Raw genomic sequence first — 18,376 nt, 5'->3', positions numbered from 1 at the left:
GGAATTTTTTCACTGTGATTTTCAATCATGATGGTACATGGACATCACCTTGCCTTGGGGATAACTGTTCTACTTTCTACCTTTTTTGTGATGTTCCTAACTTTTTGTTTGTTTGTTTAGGAAAATATTTTTTATTTAAGAATGTGTCATTTATGTTAACATTTAATGGATTTATTATTGTTATTTTAAATGAATTTTTATTAATTTTTATTGGAGTGTAGTTGATTTACAATGTTGTGTTAGTTTCAGGTGTACACCAAAGTGAATCAGTTATACATATAAGTATATCCACTCTTTTTTAGATTCTTTTCCCATATAGGTCATTACAGAGTATTGCGTAGAGTTCCCTGTGCTATACAGCAGGTTCTTATTAGTTATCTATTTTATATATAGTAGTGAGTATATGTCAACCCCAATGTCTCAATTTCCTAACTCTTTTAAAGTTCTACCTTCTTCATGGGAATTCTGGAGGAAGAAACTGTTGCATCTGGGCCTTAGGAGACCCACTGAAGCCTGGCCACAGGGAAGGCCCTGGTCTGTGAAGCTCTGTTTCTGTCCAGTGACTGAGTCCAAGGACAGTGCTGGGAGCATCACACCAGCCTCCTGGGGCTGCCCCCTCATCCAGCCCCCACTGCCGCCCTGCATGAGCCTCTCCTGTCCTGAGTGTGCACAGGGCTAGGGTGGGAAAGCCAGATGGGACTAAATACTGGTGCCATTTTCCAGTGGATGAATGCATCAACAAAATGTGGTACACACATACAATAGAATATTGTTCAGCCTTAAAAAGGGAGGAAATCCTGACACAGGCTTCAACATGGATGAGCCTGGAAGACATTATGCTAAGCGAAGTAAGCCAGACACAAAAGGACAAATACTGTAAGATTGCACTTATACAAAGTACCTGGAATAGTCAAATTCATAGAGACAGGAAGTAGAATGGTGGTTGCCAGGGGCTGGGGGGAGGGGCTAATGAGGAATTATTGCATAAAGGGGACAGAGTTTCAGTTTGGGAAGACAGAATCAATCTGCAGATGAGTGCAGGTGAGGGTTGCACAACGATGCAAAGGCACTTAATGCCAATGAACTGTACGCTCAAAGATAGTTAACATGGTGAATTTTCTGTTATGTGTATTTTACCACAAAAAAAAATCAAAAAGAAAAAAGGGGCAAGAAGCATGAGCATGATCAGGGCAGGTCTAGAGGAGTGAGTACCAGCTTCAATGAAATACTTGAGAACCCCCGTGAGCTGCGGGTCTTCATTGACGTTGAGAAGGTGCGGGAAGGTCTTCATCATCTGTTGCTCCTGGAGGAGAAACAGAGAGAGGGTTTCCTCACCAGACAGGGCAGCACAGCACAGACGGCAATGTTCCTTCCTCTCCACTGCTCCTCAGAGCCGTTTGTCTGTGCATCCCGTCAACTCACCCCATAAAGCAAACCCAGAGGCGGAAAGTGTGACCAGGGGCTTCGCTGACAGGGCGGGTGCGATCCCGGCAGGTCAGCGGTCGGGGGCCTGCATTCACCCCGTCAGGACTGTTGCAAAGCACAGCCGGTTTCCGACTCTGTTCACCATTCCCAGCTGCTCTCGTATGGTTCCCTGCACTTTGGTTTCTACCCCTGCCATTTCTTCAGGCCCCCGGCATCCCCAGCTGTCAGGAGGCCCCATTCTGGTGCCCCGCCTGGGTAATTCTTCCCAGGTTCCACTCAACCACCTGCCCTACATCTCATTCCCCCAAGTCCTTTGGCGAGCTCATCACCCCTCAGGTGTTGATGGCAAAATGGGGCCTATTGCCTCGCTCTCTCTTGGTTACCAAAATGCACTTCATTTTTTAATACAGGTATTGATTGGTATTGCGGTTATAGAGGTTTGATAGTCAAACAGAACTGGAATAAACTATGCAGGCACAAGGAAAGCTTTTCAATCCTGAAGTTCTCATAAAGAGTAAAGAGGATGAGAGTCCTTCTGGTTCTAACTGACCATACAGAACAGAGTCCTAGCTCTTCACTCTGGATCCTACTTGACCCCTGCAACCAAGAGGCACAAACCCAGGTACCCCTTACACAGGATGGTACTTTCTTGGCCCTTCTGGCTGCTGGGTGCAGCCATATTACATCCACGCCTCTAGAGTTCCTGGACCCTAACTTAACCTGACCCCCTGCTGCCACAGACCTCCACCCGACTCCACTCCTTCCCCCTAAAGCTCACATCTATTCTGGCGTCATGAGCCCTTTGGAATCTGGACTGGACCCCTCCCACCACTTCTAAAGTCCTCCAGGGCTGGCCCATGACTTTGGAGTTTGTCCAGAGCCTCGTGACTTTGGGGAGGAAGGTCATGGGAGGCAGAGACGGCAACTCCCTGGCCGAGGTACAAAGTTCACACCCCAGCCAATTTATGATCTGGAACTGGCGGTGAATGCCAGATATGTGGTTCAGGGTCACAACTCGTAGACCCCAGAAGACAATCATATTCCTCAGATCCTCCCCAAATTCTAATTATCCACAGCCTTGCATTCTATCCTCAGCCTCATGGCCTCTTTGCTTCCTTCCCTTTCATGCCCTGTCATTCTCTCCCCAACTCTGCCAATAATTTAATTAAGTCATACGTCACATATAACATGTCACATTCACATATTATACATAATACACCTCACCCCGATTGTCCACCTGGCATCCACCCAGGCACTGGCGCATGTCTGGGTAAGGGGCAAGGCCACCCACCCCCCCGCCAGGTTGTCAGCCTCGGCAGGTGGAGGTGGTGAGCTCACCTGGGCAATGGCCACGAAGTGCTGCTGCCATTCGCTCCGGGCCTGGTCCAGCTGGTGCGCCCAGCTCGTCTGACCAGTGGGAGGCCTGAGCCAACAGGCTGGCAGCTCTGGAAGGAGGGAGATACTTTAAGCAACTTAAGGCTAATTTAAGGTCTGCAGTGTCAAAGGTGAGGCACAGAATGTCTTAGTCAAAACATGGCCCTCTCAGCAGGAGTGGGAAACAGAACTGCACTGACTGCACTTGGCAAGTTCTATAAAGACTACGATCTTCACAGCAACACTATTCACAATAGTCAAGACGTGGAAGCAACCTAAGTGTCCCTCCGCAGATGAATGGATAAAGAAGATGTGGTACATATATACAATGGAAGGTTAGCCAAAACAAAGACTGAAATCATGCCATTTGCAGCAACATGGATGGACCTAGAGATTATCACACTAAGTGAAGTAAGTCAGAGAAAGACAAATACCATACAATATCACTTATATGTGGAATCTAAAAAAATGGCACAAATGAGCTTATTTACAAAACAGAAACAGACTCACAGACATAGAAAACAAACTTATGGTTACCAAAGGGGATAGCTGGGAGGTGGGAGGGGGATAAACTAGGAGTTTGGGATGAACATATACACACTACTATATATAAAATAGATAAACAACAGGGACCTACTGCACAGCACAGGGAACTATACTCAGTGTCTTGTAATAACCTATATGGGAAAAGAATCTGAAAAATAATATATATATGTATGTGTAGGTGTATAATTGAATCACTTTGCTGTATATTTGAAACTAACACAGGGCTGCCCTGGTGGCGCAGTGGTTAAGAATCCGCCTGCCAATGCAGGGGACACGGGTTCGAGCCCTGGTCCGGGAAGATCCCACATGCCGTAGAGCAACTAAGCCCGTGTGCCGCAACTACTGAGCCTGCGCTCTAGAGCCCGCGAGTCACAACTACTGAGCCCACATGCCTAGAGCTCATGCTCTGCAACAAGAGATGCCACCCAGCGCACCACAACAAAGAGTAGCCCCCGCTCACAGCAACTAGAGAAAGCCTGCGCGCAGCAACGAAGACCCAAAGCGGCCAAAAATAAATAAATAAATATATTTTAAAAAAAGAAACTAACACAACATGGTAAATGAACTATACTTCAATAATTAAAAAAAAAACAAAACTAGGATCACCTCTTAATTCATAGGAAACTAGAGCAAGGAGGTCCTTTGTAGGAGGAGCACTGAAGTTCAACAATGTTTTTTTAATCATGTGGGCATGTGAGAGCATTTCAGGGTATTCCTGTAAAGTCAGGGGATTCAGGAAGAATCAAAGATTTATCTTACCTTGTTTTTCATGTGCTCCGTGTCTGTGCTTATGAATAATGGGAATTAGATGCTATATTTAGGTATCTAATCCGCACGTCCGGATTTTAGAGGTACGGAGATTTGTGACAGAGCAGAGTCATGCCTGGACCAGACGTGGGCACAGCCTCTAATCTAGGAGGTGCTTTGTTGAGGCTGAAGCCTTAGTGAGTCAGGACTTGGGAACCCAGAAATATGCCAGGTGGCGCCAACCTGCCCTCGAGCGGAACATCCATGGGGGCAGCCAGGTGTGTGCATGTGGGAGCAGGTTGTGGTCGGGAAGTGTTGCCACCGCCAGACAGAGAGCCCGTGTGGCACGAGGGAGCCCGGCCGGGTGAGGGGAACGGCTACCAAGGGCCAGACGATGACAGTGGGGCACACTCCACTGAGAGCACTGAGCGCAGGGCTTTCAGACCTTCTGGTCTGGCTGTTTTGATGCTGAACACTTTTACCAGTTCTACTTCAACAATTTTATATTTTGCCCTTTCCATCCATACCATTCTAAGTTGTTCATGGGCATAAAGTTACACACACCTCATGCTGCCATGCTGAAATCTCAGGCCTTCACTCAAAGCAGTGGTCCTCAATAACTGCACAGTGGGCCACCTTAAGGTAGGCGCTTTAAGAACCACTGCTGCCCCCGGGATGGATTAATTGGTCCAGGTGGCGCACAGTCACCAGGTGACTCTAACGTGCAGCTAGGGCTGAGCAGAGTCTTAGAAGAGGGTGCTGGGGCTAGTGCTTCTTAGCTCCAAACATCGCTTAACTGCATGAGGCCATCAGCCGAATAAACGCCATACGGCCACCGTCCAAATCTGGTAAGGAAAAAGTAGTCCCAGTGGAAAGAATAACCTCAAAATAAAAATGGCAATTAAAAAAAATGAGATTAAAATGACCATTTAAAAAGGACAAGGCCATTATTTCTTATAACTGCTGTGAATCTACATTCAGGCCAAAATGTCCTGGACAAAGGCCCAGGGGTGCCCCAACCTGCCCTAGGGCTCCCCTAAGACTCTACCCAGGGGTTGGCCCCCAGGCCTGGGCCTGGCCACGGCCCCTCCCTTCCTCCCTCCCGCTCCCAGCCTCCTGGCTCCTGGCTTGGACCCGCGCTGACTCCTGACTCGGTTTACCTGCCATTCTGGAGCTTCCACGTCCGAGCAGCTGTTTGTTGTTCTCTGCCCTGGACTCTCTCATCAGGGTCGAGGTGTTGACCACGGCTTTGTTCCGGATCTTCTTAGCCCTGTGCAAAGGTGGTCACACAACCAGGCCCTGGACCTTTTGCAGTTGGAGCAGTACCACCAGATCACTGTCTGGAAACTGGGCTCTGGTCTCAGAAGGTCAAAGTGGGAGCCTTTCATGCCCAAGTGATTCGAAACTCCACCATGTAAGGTTCCAGTAAACCATGAAGACCAGAAGGGACTCAGAGATATCCATGGTTCAAATAAACAGGAGCAGTTCAACCGAGGCCTGGAGCCTGCCCGCCACGTGTTCTGGGCCCTGAACACACTGCCCCAGCTGGGCTGACTTGGTTAATGAAAAACCCTCTTCAGTCACTGCTGCTGCTGCTGCTATAGGACCACAAACCCTGGAGGCTCCCAGTGACTCTCTGCCATGTGCTCCAGCCCAGCAGTGGGCTTAGAGATTACCTAGTTCACTCCCAGCTAGTGCTGCATGGGGTGTACTTATGCTAAAACATGACTTCCTCTGTATCTGAAATTCAAATTTAACTGGGCGGCTTATATTTTTATTTGCTAAATCTGGCAACCTCACTCCTTTCACTGAGGAAGAGGGTTTCCAAGGCAAGCCCACAGTCGCACAGCCAACGGCAGATCTGGGCCTGGAGCCCAGGGCCCCTGGGGACCATTTTCTCCTTCCTCTGCATCACACAGTGTCTCACGTAAAAAGTGCTAGCAACAGATTTACATCTGATAAGCAGAGAGAAAATGAACATTCTAAATATTACTAAAGACAAAATTCAAGATCTGAGTGGTACAGATGCTGGAAGAAAATGTCTACTGGAGTAAGATGATATTGAGACCACACAGTGAAGAATGAGAATGCAAGTGTTTGTGACTAAAATGCAAGGGCCCCTCCCTGAGAAGAGGCCAAGGGAAGACCAGAAGGACAGGCGATTACTTGGGGACATCATAGCAACTACCATTTTTGAGCTTCAGCCCCATGCCAAGCAGAACTTAGCCAGAAACGGTTCATGAACGATCTCAGGTGGTCTTCACCACACCCAGAGAGTGAGGTATCACCTCCTTCAGCATGTGAGGTCACCGAGGGCCAGCGAGGTTCAGGTCCCATAGCAGGCAGGGCCAGATTCTGACACACAGGCCCGTACCTATTAGAATAGGAACCAAGTCCATTTCACATGCCAGCTGCAGCTGCCTGGAACACAGGCTGAGAATTCCAAGCTCCTGAATGGAGCTGATGGGAACAGTGCAGAGGTGGATTCTCAAATCTGCCACATAAATAGGATGCAGGGGTGGTGGCAGCATGTGGTTTCTACCCCTGGTTAGAGGCTCCTCCACAGCGTCCTGCAGGGGCTAATCGAGTGGGCTTGTTTCCCTGGCCAGTCTGAAAGGAGGGAACCAGCAGTGAGAGGCCCCCTCTACCCGCACAGGGAGGAGATGCCTGTGACCTGCTGTGTGGGACCTGGAGAAATGAGAAGCAGCTCAGGGAAAGCTGCAGAGCCGGGGCTGGTTCCCAACTTTGGGAGTGCCTCTGACGTGCTCATCTTTATTATTAGCACAAAAATTCCCTGCCTGTCACTATGCTCTACCTGTGTCCCATACGACAGAAGGGGAATCTGTGAATGGTCATGCTATGTGGCAGGAAAATGCATGGGGACAGATAAGTAACCACATCAGGATTGGGATCAGTGCTTCCTCCCATGCATTTCAGCCCATGGCTCCTCCCCCATCCAGGGCTGGAGTGACAGAATGACAGGCTCAGGAGGGTCCTGAGCCCCCAGTTCTACCTCCTTTTATTTGTTTTATTTTCTCTCACTCTTCTCTCACAAATCCTTTTGTTCTTCCTTCTTCTGGACCCCTTCCCAAGACACCAACCCATCGAGTATAAGGGTACTAGAAGAATTTGCCAGATTTAGAACCTAGAACCACTGTGGATAATAAGTATTCATAAACGTACCTTTCAGCATATCTTAATGTTGATAAAGTTTCCTCATAGCAGATGTCAGCCGGACTTATGGCTGCTATCTGTAAAAAATAACCTTTTCAGATTTTGTTTTTCATATAAGGTTTTAGAGCTATTGTTGTTGATATTACACAACTAACAGTCATGGAACATCTTGTAATTTGTGGTACTGTTCAAACTTTACAACTCAGACAGAAAACTCAGGCTTAGAGAAGAATAATGTGCCAAGGTCACTCAGATAATAAATGGCAGAGCTGGGAACCGAACCAGCCCTGACTTGACACGTGTGCAGCTAACCTCTGTTCTACGTGTCCCTCAGCACTGAGTCCCCAGCAGATTTCCTCGGGGATTTAAATGACCGTTGAACACTGGCACTGCAGAGACCAATCAATAAATCATTACTGAGTAGCCACTTGTATGGTTTCAAGTCTGGCTATTGACTTCGGCTTAATTGTTCTAGAATTCAAATGAGAAAACAAACTTTTTGATCAGCTGGAGGTGGGCAGGGTCACTGAGGGTGAACAGGGGGGGAGTGTGATTGCCCAGGCGGCAGCTTGTAACTTATGGTCCTGGAGGTCAAGATTCAGAGCATAAGGGCCTGGTGAATAATCCTTTATCTTTGTCCAGCTTTGCAGCTTTTAAAGCTTGTTCATTATATCATCCCATTTAATCACCACAGCAGTATTTCCAAGGCGATATTGTTATCTTCACTTTAGGAAGGAGGAAAAGGAGGTCTCACGGTACGTATGCTGAAACTGGGATTGGAGCCATGGAGACCCAAGAGCTTGGATGTTGGCTTTGTGGAGCCTCTTTTTCATTCGCCTCCTGAGATGACCGGTGACCACTCCCCCAACCTCCCACCCACCACATACTTTTTGCTAAAGCGTCATAACACCTCAGCCAGGGCCTCGTCTTGCAGACCTGGAAGTCATCCTCTCTCCTGGGAGAACTTGCCCACATCTGCTCAGGCCTGTTAGATTTGATTTTGTAGTTTAACGTTCAGAGGAGTCTTATGGACCTTCTTTTAGTCCGGGCTCTTGGGGGATGGCCCAGTGAGGCCCACAGGTACTGACAACCAGAAAAACTTTAAACAAAATGTTTGAAAATAGTTAGGCAAGAATAAATGATAAAGACAGATCCAGCAGCAAGCGTTTCTCTCCTAATCAGGACGACAGACTGGAGGCCAGTACGAGGCTGGAAGCAGAGCTTGCCCAGTTCTGTTCCTTCCCTAATCTGAAGCTTGAGAGCGGAGTGCCCTGACTTAACACATTGCACGGTACCACTTGGCAAACTTTCAATAATAGAGTCTGGAGTCTTTTGCTGAGATGACACGATTTGGCTACTCTCCAGGTTAAACACCTGCCCTGTGTCTAAAACAGTCAAAAATTTTTCCAGTCTTGCCATGGAATGACTGCTGACTTATAATAACATGACATTGTTAGTGTTAGTTTTAAAACTGTATTCATTTCTTCCTGATAATAAAAGTCATATATATTTCTGTAGAGAACCTGAAAACTACAGAAAAGAGTAAATTAAAAAATCAAAATTAGCAATATAGAAACTTTATTTGAACATCGCCATGGAAAGAGCTCCAGGAGTCATGAGATCATAGGTCAGAACGTGCTATATCAATGCAGAGTGCTGTGTTTAGTGGTCCACAGAGAATAACTTTAATAATAATAATAACAACAGCAATAATGACAGCTACATGACTCTAAACAGTCTAAAATGTGGTAAGAAAATCACTTTACCAAAGTAGTTCTGCTGTTCCCACCCAGAGCTGACTGGAGCAGTTTGGTCAGAACAGAGTCTCTGTAGGGAATGTGCAAGACTTTCTTCCCCATGGCTGCATCAGCCAGAGCACTGAATCAAAAGAAAATATAAAACAACAAAATTTTTTACATGTATCAAGAAGAAATCTGCTTCCCTGTGGATAAGTCAGAAACACCCCTCAAATCCCCTTGTCGACCCCATATACCAGAGACATGACTCTAAGGAATATCCAATAGTTGAGACACCTTCTGTACAAAGATGCTGAAGTTAAGACAGCAGCACAGGCTGCTGGTTCCATCTCCAAGGTCAGCACTGGGGAAACCATAACAGAGAGGGAAGCCCAGATCTGAGGCACTAACACACTAAACCTTTGGAGGAAAACCCAGAGCCTGCAGGCTATTGTAAATTTATGTATAGGGAAGGGTGGTGATCTGAGGAAGAGGGTGGCAGGCTAGCAGGGTGAAGATAGGAATGGAGAGTGGGTTTAAGTCCTTTTCTTGCCTTTCTCTCATACTGCCTTAGGAAGATCCCATAGCGTTAGGACCCCATAGGACTACAGCATCAGAGTAACAGTGAATAAGAGAAATAACAGCTCAGTTCCTGCCCTGCTCAGGGCACTATAGAGAAAGTAGTGTTGTCACTGAAGAGAGTGGGGAAGAGGAGGGAGGAAATCCCATCTCTGTGAAATTATAATCACAAACAGAGAAAAGAAATCTAAAAAATTAATGCATCAGATTTAGAAAAGAAACAAAATGAGCATCTAGAAAGGAATAGATATAATAATTGAAATTTAAAACACTATGGATAGGTTCAACAGCAAATTAGACACTGCCATAATGGGAATTAGTGAACCAGATAGTTCAGAAGAAATCCAGATTGCAGCCTGGAGACATAGAGATGGAAAACAAGAAAGAAAGGTTAGGAGACATGGAAGACAGGGTGAGAAGATTCAGATAGTTTAATTGAAGTTTCAGGAGAGAAAAGAGAAAAAAAAATGGGTAGAAGCAGTATGTGAGAGATAATGGCTGAGAATTTTCTAGTATTGATGAAAATCACTATCACAGAGCTATGGAGGCTAAGGAATTACAAGAAGGATAAATAAAGACAAACTGACACTCAAATGCAACATAATGAAATTGGAGAACATCAAAAAAGAAGAGCTTAAAAGCAGGTAGGGAAAAAGATTATCTTCAAGGGAAGAGCAATTAGACCAAGAATAGAAACCAGGAGAATGTTATCCTTAATGAGCTGAAAGAAAATACTGTCCATCCAGAATTATATACTCAACAAAATTATCTTTCAAAAATAAGGTAAAATAAAGACATTTCAACCAAACAAAAATTTAGTTTGCCATCAGCAGATGATCACTAAAAGAAATTCTAAAGAACATACTTCAACCAGAAGGAAATTGATCTTACAGAGCAGCTCTGATGTTTAAGAAGGAATGAATAAAAATAATAAAAAAGGAATAAATGTGAATGAACACTAACTGTATAAGATAGTAATGATAATGTCTTTTGGGGTTAAAGAAGAATAGAATTAAAATATATATCAACAATAGCATATGTAAGATGAAGATACTCATATTATCCAGGAATAAGATAAAGTGTTTATTATATTTAGATGTTGATGAACAGATTAAAGAGCCAAGGAACAGTAAGCATATATTGAATTTTGACATATAACAGAAGTAGAATAGAAGATCACTGGGGAAAGGAGCGGCTATTTAGCAAATGATCTGAAAAAATTGGTAATCTATAAGGAAAAAATAACAAAAAGGATGCCCACTTTACACTACTACACACCAACTCCAGATGGATAGGAACTTAAGTATAAATTTTCTTAAACAAGACAAAGAAAATGCAAAAATGCAAAACATAAGCAATAACTTCTGCTCAACAATAGACACCTTTAAAAAAGTGAAAAGTCAAGCTACTGACTGGGAGAAGATATTTACAATACATATACCTGAGAAAAGAGTAATAAAAATAGTTTAAAATGTCTGCAGATCAATCAAAAAGACAATAACTCAATAGAATAATCGGAAAAACATAAGACCAGGTATTTTGAGAGGAAACATATTGCTAATAAGCAAATCAAATGATGCTCAAGCTTGTTAGTAACCAATGCTATCAAGACCATAGTAAAATATGTTTATACCCACTTAATTGGTAAATATCAAGAAATTTGACAATACCAAGCCTTAGAAAAGATGTGGATCAATGGGATATGTTATACATTGCTGCTGGGAATATAAATTGGTCCAACTACTTTGGAGAACAATTTGTCACCACCTCGAAAAATAAGGTATTCACACATCTTATATGTAAAACCACAAAATTTCAATTCTTTGTCTATAGCAAAAAAACTTTGAAATATTGATACCCAGTGATTTGTACAAGAATGTTCATAGTAGTACTGTTTGTAATAGCAAAAAACAAACAAAAACCTGGAAACAACCAAAATGCCAATTAACATGAGAATGAAGGAATAAATTGTGGCATATTCCCACAATGGAATACTACACAATAATGAAAAAGAAGTAACAACTACTACTGTAACAACATGGATGAATCTCATACACAGAACGTTTAGTAAAAGAACAGAAAATAAATTAACCAGAGCCACACATAACATGGATAGATATTGTTAATAATGTTGAATCTAAAAGCAAACTCTACTTCTGGGTATGTACTTAAGAGGAATGAATAATTATTTTCCCCTAAGTACATGTACAGGAACGTTGATAGCAACTTTATTCATAATAGTCAAAACCTGGAAACAAACTAAATGCCCATACAAGAGGAGAATGGATAAATAGTGGTATATTCCTACAATGGAAAACTGCATAGCAATGAAAAACAATTAATAATTGCTAAGTGAAACAGCATGGATTAGTCTCATAGACACAATCCTTAGTGAATGAAGCCAGATGTAAAAGACAATATCCAAACCTCAGAAAACTCAATCTAGGTGGTAATTACATAGATATATACATATATAAAAATCCATTGAGCTGAACATTTAAGATTTGTGCACTTTACTATATGTAATTTATACCTAAGTAACCTTAACAATGCAAGATCCAGAAAGCAATATAATATTTTACCCTTTTATAAAATTCAAAAATCAGTGCTACTAATAAATAATAATGTGCACAAGCAATAAAACAAGAAATGATAAAAGAAAGAAAGAGGGAAGGAAGTAGGGAGGGAGGGAGATAAACATAAAATTCAATATGGTGGTTACCTCCAAGGGGAGAATAGGAGAGGAATACCAACTGTTTCTTGGGTTGGGTGGTGGTTTTATTAGTGTTTGTTATTTCATTTAAAAGCAATTAATTAGTTTAGAATAAAATCTACAGGAGGGCCAGGAATGAACCAATGATGATAGTGGGTCATGAACCAAGGGTCATGATTAATCTAAATTTTGATATTTGAGTTTATTTTTACGGCACAAATAAATACCTATTCACTGATTATTTACCTGATAACATTTCCTAAATTGGTTAAACTTAAGTTAACTCGTGATCCTTCCCTCAGTCTGTCACCTTCAGATCCTGAAGATTTCTGCCTTTCACTTCCAGCTAAATCCACCAAATTAATACTGGATTGTTTGCTGAGGTCTCTGTCTAGGAAAACCTGTAGGAAAGCAACACAGGTCATGCTATTAGAGTGGTAGCAGACTACACAAGAAGACAATCTATTTCACATTCTAAAATATTTTTTCTAATTGTATTTCACACTCAAAAAAGATGTAATAAAATTTGCAAGTTAAAATGCCATCCTCTTTATAATGACATTTTACAATAACATTACTAGGCTCAAATGTCTCAGTTGCCCCTTCCCAATTCTGCAAAGCTACTTCCAACGATATATTAGATACCAATTATTGCCCTAGTATTTCTGTGATCAATAAGTATTTTAAATCTACTGTGAAATCTGCAAAATAAGTAACTGTTCAGGATGGTGTAGTCACGTAATAGAAAGAACACTACAGATTCCCTTTCTGTCATGTAACTGTGAACAAATGATTTAACTTTTCAGAGTTTCAACTTTCTCAGTTGTAAAATGGGGATGATAGCATGTTATTGGGATGTTATGAGGGTAAAAGATAATAGATGTAATGGTTCTAACTATGTCTGGCATACATTAATAGGTGTTAATATTGTTACTGACACCAATAAACAGAGTAAAATCATTCTTTTCCAGTTAATTTTGTCTCTTGCCTCTAAAATATCAAGTTTAAAAAATAGCAAGGCAAACCATATTTAAAGTTTATGAATTGCAGTAACATTGTAAAATTAAGTGAATAATATTTAAAAGTTTACAAGGTTCTTTAAAATGCAGAATGCTATTTAAACTTCTCAACATTCCTATGAGGATAACTATTCATCTCATTTTTACAGAACAAGAAACTGAGACTTAGGAAAGGTAAGTTACTTCCCAAAGTTTCAGAGCTGGTAAACAGAGTCATACATGGTCTAGTGTTTTTCCACTATTCCTGGTTAGAGCAGGACAATCTTTATTTATTACTATTTTATCTATTACTAGTGCTGTGGCTTAGGGGATGGAGGTGGTAAAATTGTAGCTAAATGTTTAACCAGGCTTTGTGAATAACCATGTCTGAATCAAATTGTCCATAATTGTAGAGATCACTCAGTGATATCCACCAAGGTGAATGGAGGAGAAAAGTGTGCTCTAGTTTATCAAAGATTCTAGTTAGTGGGGCGTTACATGGATTACCTGATTTCAAAGACTTTATCTTTGTACTTCCAAATATCAGAAAGACACTTCAGTATCTGGTGGTCCCCTAGGCTCATGGATCTGAAAGTTGGGCATTATTATATTGGTGATGCACACAAGGCCTACTAGTAGAGTTCTCCATGACAAACCACAGATCCACTCTCATATCTCCACAGTTTGATCAACTTGGGAGTCAAAACCTGTTTCCCAGAGCATGGAATTTACTTGAGGGAAAGCAGTCTTTAGTCCCAGGGGCATTTCTGGGATCTGGTAGGTCTTACTGCCACCCCTCTGTTAGTAACGGGCTCACTTAGGCCGGGGTTGGGGGGCATGGATGTCGGGCGAGGGAGGCAAGAAGACAAGTGCCTCACTTTCTCCTGCTCCTGACCCTATAGTCTATGTTTGGAAAGAGCCACCTTAATCCATAGATCAAATCTAAAAAGATTCCATAATACTCACCAGCCCATAATGCTACTGGGAACCTTTCCCTGGACCCCCTTGGAGGGAGGTGGGGACAATGGCATCCACTTGAATCTCACCTGCTTGAACTGAATGGTGATGACCACGTGAGACCGGCTGCTGCTGGCATTCATGTTGGTCGAAGCTGTGGTCCTTATTTTTGTTCCTTGTTCCATCAGTCTTTCAATCTGGGCATAGTTCTCACAAGGCACTGACTTTAGACCATCCACATAAAAGCCCAGTTGTTGGTCTTCCCTTACTTTTAGCCCTCCAGGTTTCTTGGTTTTGGACAGCAAATCTCTTACCTGTGGAAAAAAGAATAAATAATGCAAAATTCAGGAAGGCAAGGATTTTTGTTTATTTCACCATTACAGCTCCTAGAATATATTAAGTGCTCAGTAAATATGTATTGGATGAATGAATAAATGTTTAAGTTCTGTAGGTACCAGACCCCCTCATAATTTAAATAAGTAAGGAATAGAGAAATGACAAGCAAGAAATATGGAAACCTGTTGTAATTAGTGAAATCAGAAGCATATTTTTCTTTAGAAATTCAGTTTTATTATGTTCAAGTACTTAGAGCACTTCAACAAGACTGCGAGGTCCCTGAGGGCAGGGCATGTTTCTTTACTAGGACAGTAAATCCTAACATGGTTCCTGACATGTGGTAGGAACTCAGTGAATGCTTGTGGAGAGGATAGTGTAACTGAAGCTAAGCTAACAAGTAATGTTTAATACACTGAATATGGAGTATTGGCAGAACTGCTTTTGTAGGATGAAAAAACATTTTAGTCGGTATCTACAGTTGTCTGACTTTACATAGGTGATTCTAAAGCTTTTGTGCTTGAAAACATTGTTCTCGGATTATCCTAAACATTCTCCTAGCAATCTTGTTAACTCTTGTAGTTGTTTCACAACTCCTTTGTGAATAATATAAAAATAATGATCCCAGCCTCTTTCTGAATTATCACAAATTTTGTATTACAAAGTAATGAAGTCTTACTTTCCTGAGAACAGTGATAAATGAAACTTAAAATAGTTAAAAGTTAGTAACATTCAAAGTACCTAATGTTCTGCCTAGGTTAAATCATGCTGCAACAAATGCCACCACTGTGAATATCTACTTCCGAGGGAAACTTATTTAACCCAAGCAGTATTTGCTACAGCCAAACCTAACAAGAGACTGTGGGTAATTCTTTGGATCTTCTTCTTATTATTGGAGATTTGTGTGATGTCACACTTAGACCATGGTCTCAGGTGAAAGTCAATGTTGTCTCTCCCCCAAAAAAGCCACTTCTGCCAAGTCACAGTAGGTCGAGCTATGGGAGCCTGGTAGAGCCAGAGCCCCTACAGCAGGTAGTTGGTGTTATACGATGCAGGGAGATCTGGGCTGGGAATCTGACCTGGGTTCTTAGTTTTGGTTCTGCCTCCAAAGTGTGAGAGCTTTGGAAAGTCTCTTACATTCCCAGTTTTCTCCTCATAAGAGAAGAGCGATGGATAAAGTGGTCTCTAAGATCTCCCCAAGTATTCTGTAGCTTTAAGTCCTAGAGTCAAAGCAAGATCACAGATTGAATTCAGGAAAGCAAATTAGGACAGTGGACAAAAAGGCCAGAGATAAGAAGACATCAGAACGGAGGCAACTCTGCCTTAGATAGGAAGCCTTTTCTATAACTTCCACTGAGTGATCATAAATTGTAGGAAGCGGCATCTAAGGCTGAAGATGTGTCTGAAGAAGGCTTATTAGAAAAAAGGTAAGTAGGTTTATCTAAATGGAATATGGAAGTGCCCAGAGACAAGGGCAGATCCTGGTACCGGATGCTCCAGGTTGTACCTGGAGATTGAATCGATGGTTATCACGAGAAATTCCTCACTCACCTCAGCTCTTGTGAACTCTCCTAAGTCTGTCTCTACCTGGCACTCCTTCAAATATGACTTTGCCGCTAGAGAAATCTTCTAAAACCCCAGTCTGATTCTCTTATTTCCCTGTTTAGAACCCTTCACTGACTCTCCATTGCCTCCCAGACAAAGAGCCTTTGCCTTTTAGCAACTGATGTTTAGCTCCATCTCCAGATGCTTCCCTGTTCTCACCTCCCCACATGCTTCCAGCTCTGGCTACACAGGACCCTCACTGTTCCCTTAAACGCCATGTGCTTTCACGTATCCCTGGACTTATTAAATACGAATCCTCCTGCCTAAAGTGCCCCCCAGCCCTCCTACTGCCTCACCAAACTCATAAATATCTTTCAAGGCCCAGTCTAACTCTGTTGACAAACAACACCAACAATCCCAGGCAGTATTAGTTCTCTCTCTTCTATGCCTTTCTTTTCACCATTCATGCGGCATATGTAATATATTTTATTACTATCTGCAGTGGATGTTATATCTTCTACAAAACTTCTCCATGGCAAGAATCATGTCTTAGGTTTTATTCATTCTCAGAGTCTAGTATGATGTCTGAAACATGAAAAGTATCTAATAAATGTCCCTTTGTTGAAGTACTGCTGGAAAAATACCAGAGACTCATAGAAGGTGAGACATGAAGAAGTATTTAGGATGTCCAATGTCCTTATTTTAGAGATAAGAAAAGAGAACTCCAGAGAGATTATCCTCATTAATAGGTATCAGTAAGGGACCCACAATGTGATGCCATTTCCCCCCTGTTCCTTTCACAAGAACTTTGTAATAAGGGAAGTAAAGTTGTCCTCCTGAAGTTATTGGTATGAAATAAAGGAGCTATACTGTCTCCCAAGCCCATCAACTTGAAAGAAATAGAAACTGAATCTGTGACCTTAACATAATAACCCATTTGAATTTACTATCAGCCTTCAACAGTGATAAATGGCTCATGGAAACATATGAGGAAAAAAATGGATATTTTCTCTCCTTAATATAAAGAGAAAAACACTGACAGATTTACTCCTTCAGTAATATGTATTTAGTAATGATTAAGTGCAAGGCTTTGGGATAGTGCTTGGGGTTACACAAGAAATCTTGGGGTATGAAACTACCCTTAAGAAACTTACAATTATAGATACCTCTGTCAATTTACCCATTCAGCAAACCTTAGGGGCATCCATTCTAAACCAAGTTTTATACTAAGTATTGCCAATAGAAAGGTGCAATTATCTGTTCTGGAGATACAAATATGTAAATAAAATTTTACAGTATGATATAAGCACAAAGAGGAAAGGTTGCTCAATGTCTAGTGTTTGATAAGCACTACGTTAGAAATTTAAGATTCAGTGCATCTCAAAGTGTAGTGTCTTATTTTAAATTCTCTACTTTATAAATAAGCAAACTGAGCTCTGAGATAAAGTGATATCCCAAAGTCACAAAGCTAGTAAATGAGAGAGCTGGGATTTGAAACCAGGTTCTAACTATGATTAGGCAAACTATGGCCCATGGGCCAAATTCAGCCCTCCACTTGTTTTTGTATGATCATTGAGGTAAGAATGTTTTTCACATTTTAGATGGCTGAAAAAATCAAAAGAAAAATATTTTGTGACATGAAAATTAGGTGAAATTCAAGCTTCAGTGTCCGTAAACAAAGGTTTATTGGTATGCAGCCACGTCCACTCACTTACATATCCTCTGTGGCTGCTTTTGTGCTCTGAGGGCAGAATACAGTAGTGGTGACAGAGACTTTATGGCCCTCAAAGCCTAAAATATTTACTGCCTGGACTTTGAAGATAAAGTTTGCCAACCACTGTACTGAAGCCAAACTGACTGAAGCCTTAGGATGTATAGAGGAGCTGACATCTGAGCTGGATTTGAAGTTTAGTAGTTTCTTTAAGGCCAGAGAAAGCAGGAAGGGTATTCCAGGTAGGGGAAGATAGATGTAGGAAAGAATGACATATTCTGGAAAGGAAGAATAGTTCTATGTGGCTGAAGAATAGAATGTGTGGAGATACAAGGACATAAAATGAAGTGGAACCTACCTAAAATGAGGTAGGTTAGGGCTGAATAGTTAGGGCTAAAGAGTTTTGACTTTCTGTAGGATAGGTGAGGGGTAGCCTCTGATATTTATTAAGCTGCAGAGAGTCACTCAGATTTGTGTGTCAGAAAATATAATCACAGTTACCTGTTCATTGTAAATTTCCAGCATGCTGAATGTAACC

At 42.0% G+C, this 18,376-nt stretch overlaps 1 protein-coding gene across 1 annotated transcript in view; it reads right to left on the bottom strand.

Annotated features, from left to right (window-relative positions):
- Positions 1–18,376, bottom strand: part of LOC133086933 (kinesin-like protein KIF28P) — a 75,630-nt gene that overhangs the window by 27,584 nt on the left and 29,670 nt on the right. The window contains exons 4-11 of the mRNA XM_061183696.1: positions 18,340–18,375; positions 14,339–14,563; positions 12,541–12,695; positions 9,033–9,144; positions 7,276–7,343; positions 5,253–5,362; positions 2,764–2,870; positions 1,213–1,303 (exon numbers count right to left, since the gene is read on the bottom strand). Coding sequence (XP_061039679.1) covers positions 1,213–1,303; positions 2,764–2,870; positions 5,253–5,362; positions 7,276–7,343; positions 9,033–9,144; positions 12,541–12,695; positions 14,339–14,563; positions 18,340–18,375 — 904 coding nt within the window. The remainder of the gene's footprint in view (positions 1–1,212; positions 1,304–2,763; positions 2,871–5,252; positions 5,363–7,275; positions 7,344–9,032; positions 9,145–12,540; positions 12,696–14,338; positions 14,564–18,339; position 18,376) is intronic.

The sequence above is a fragment of the Eubalaena glacialis genome, chromosome 3, assembly GCF_028564815.1.
Source record: "Eubalaena glacialis isolate mEubGla1 chromosome 3, mEubGla1.1.hap2.+ XY, whole genome shotgun sequence".
NCBI lineage: Eukaryota > Metazoa > Chordata > Mammalia > Artiodactyla > Balaenidae > Eubalaena > Eubalaena glacialis.
This window is presented reverse-complemented; position numbering and strand designations above follow the sequence as displayed.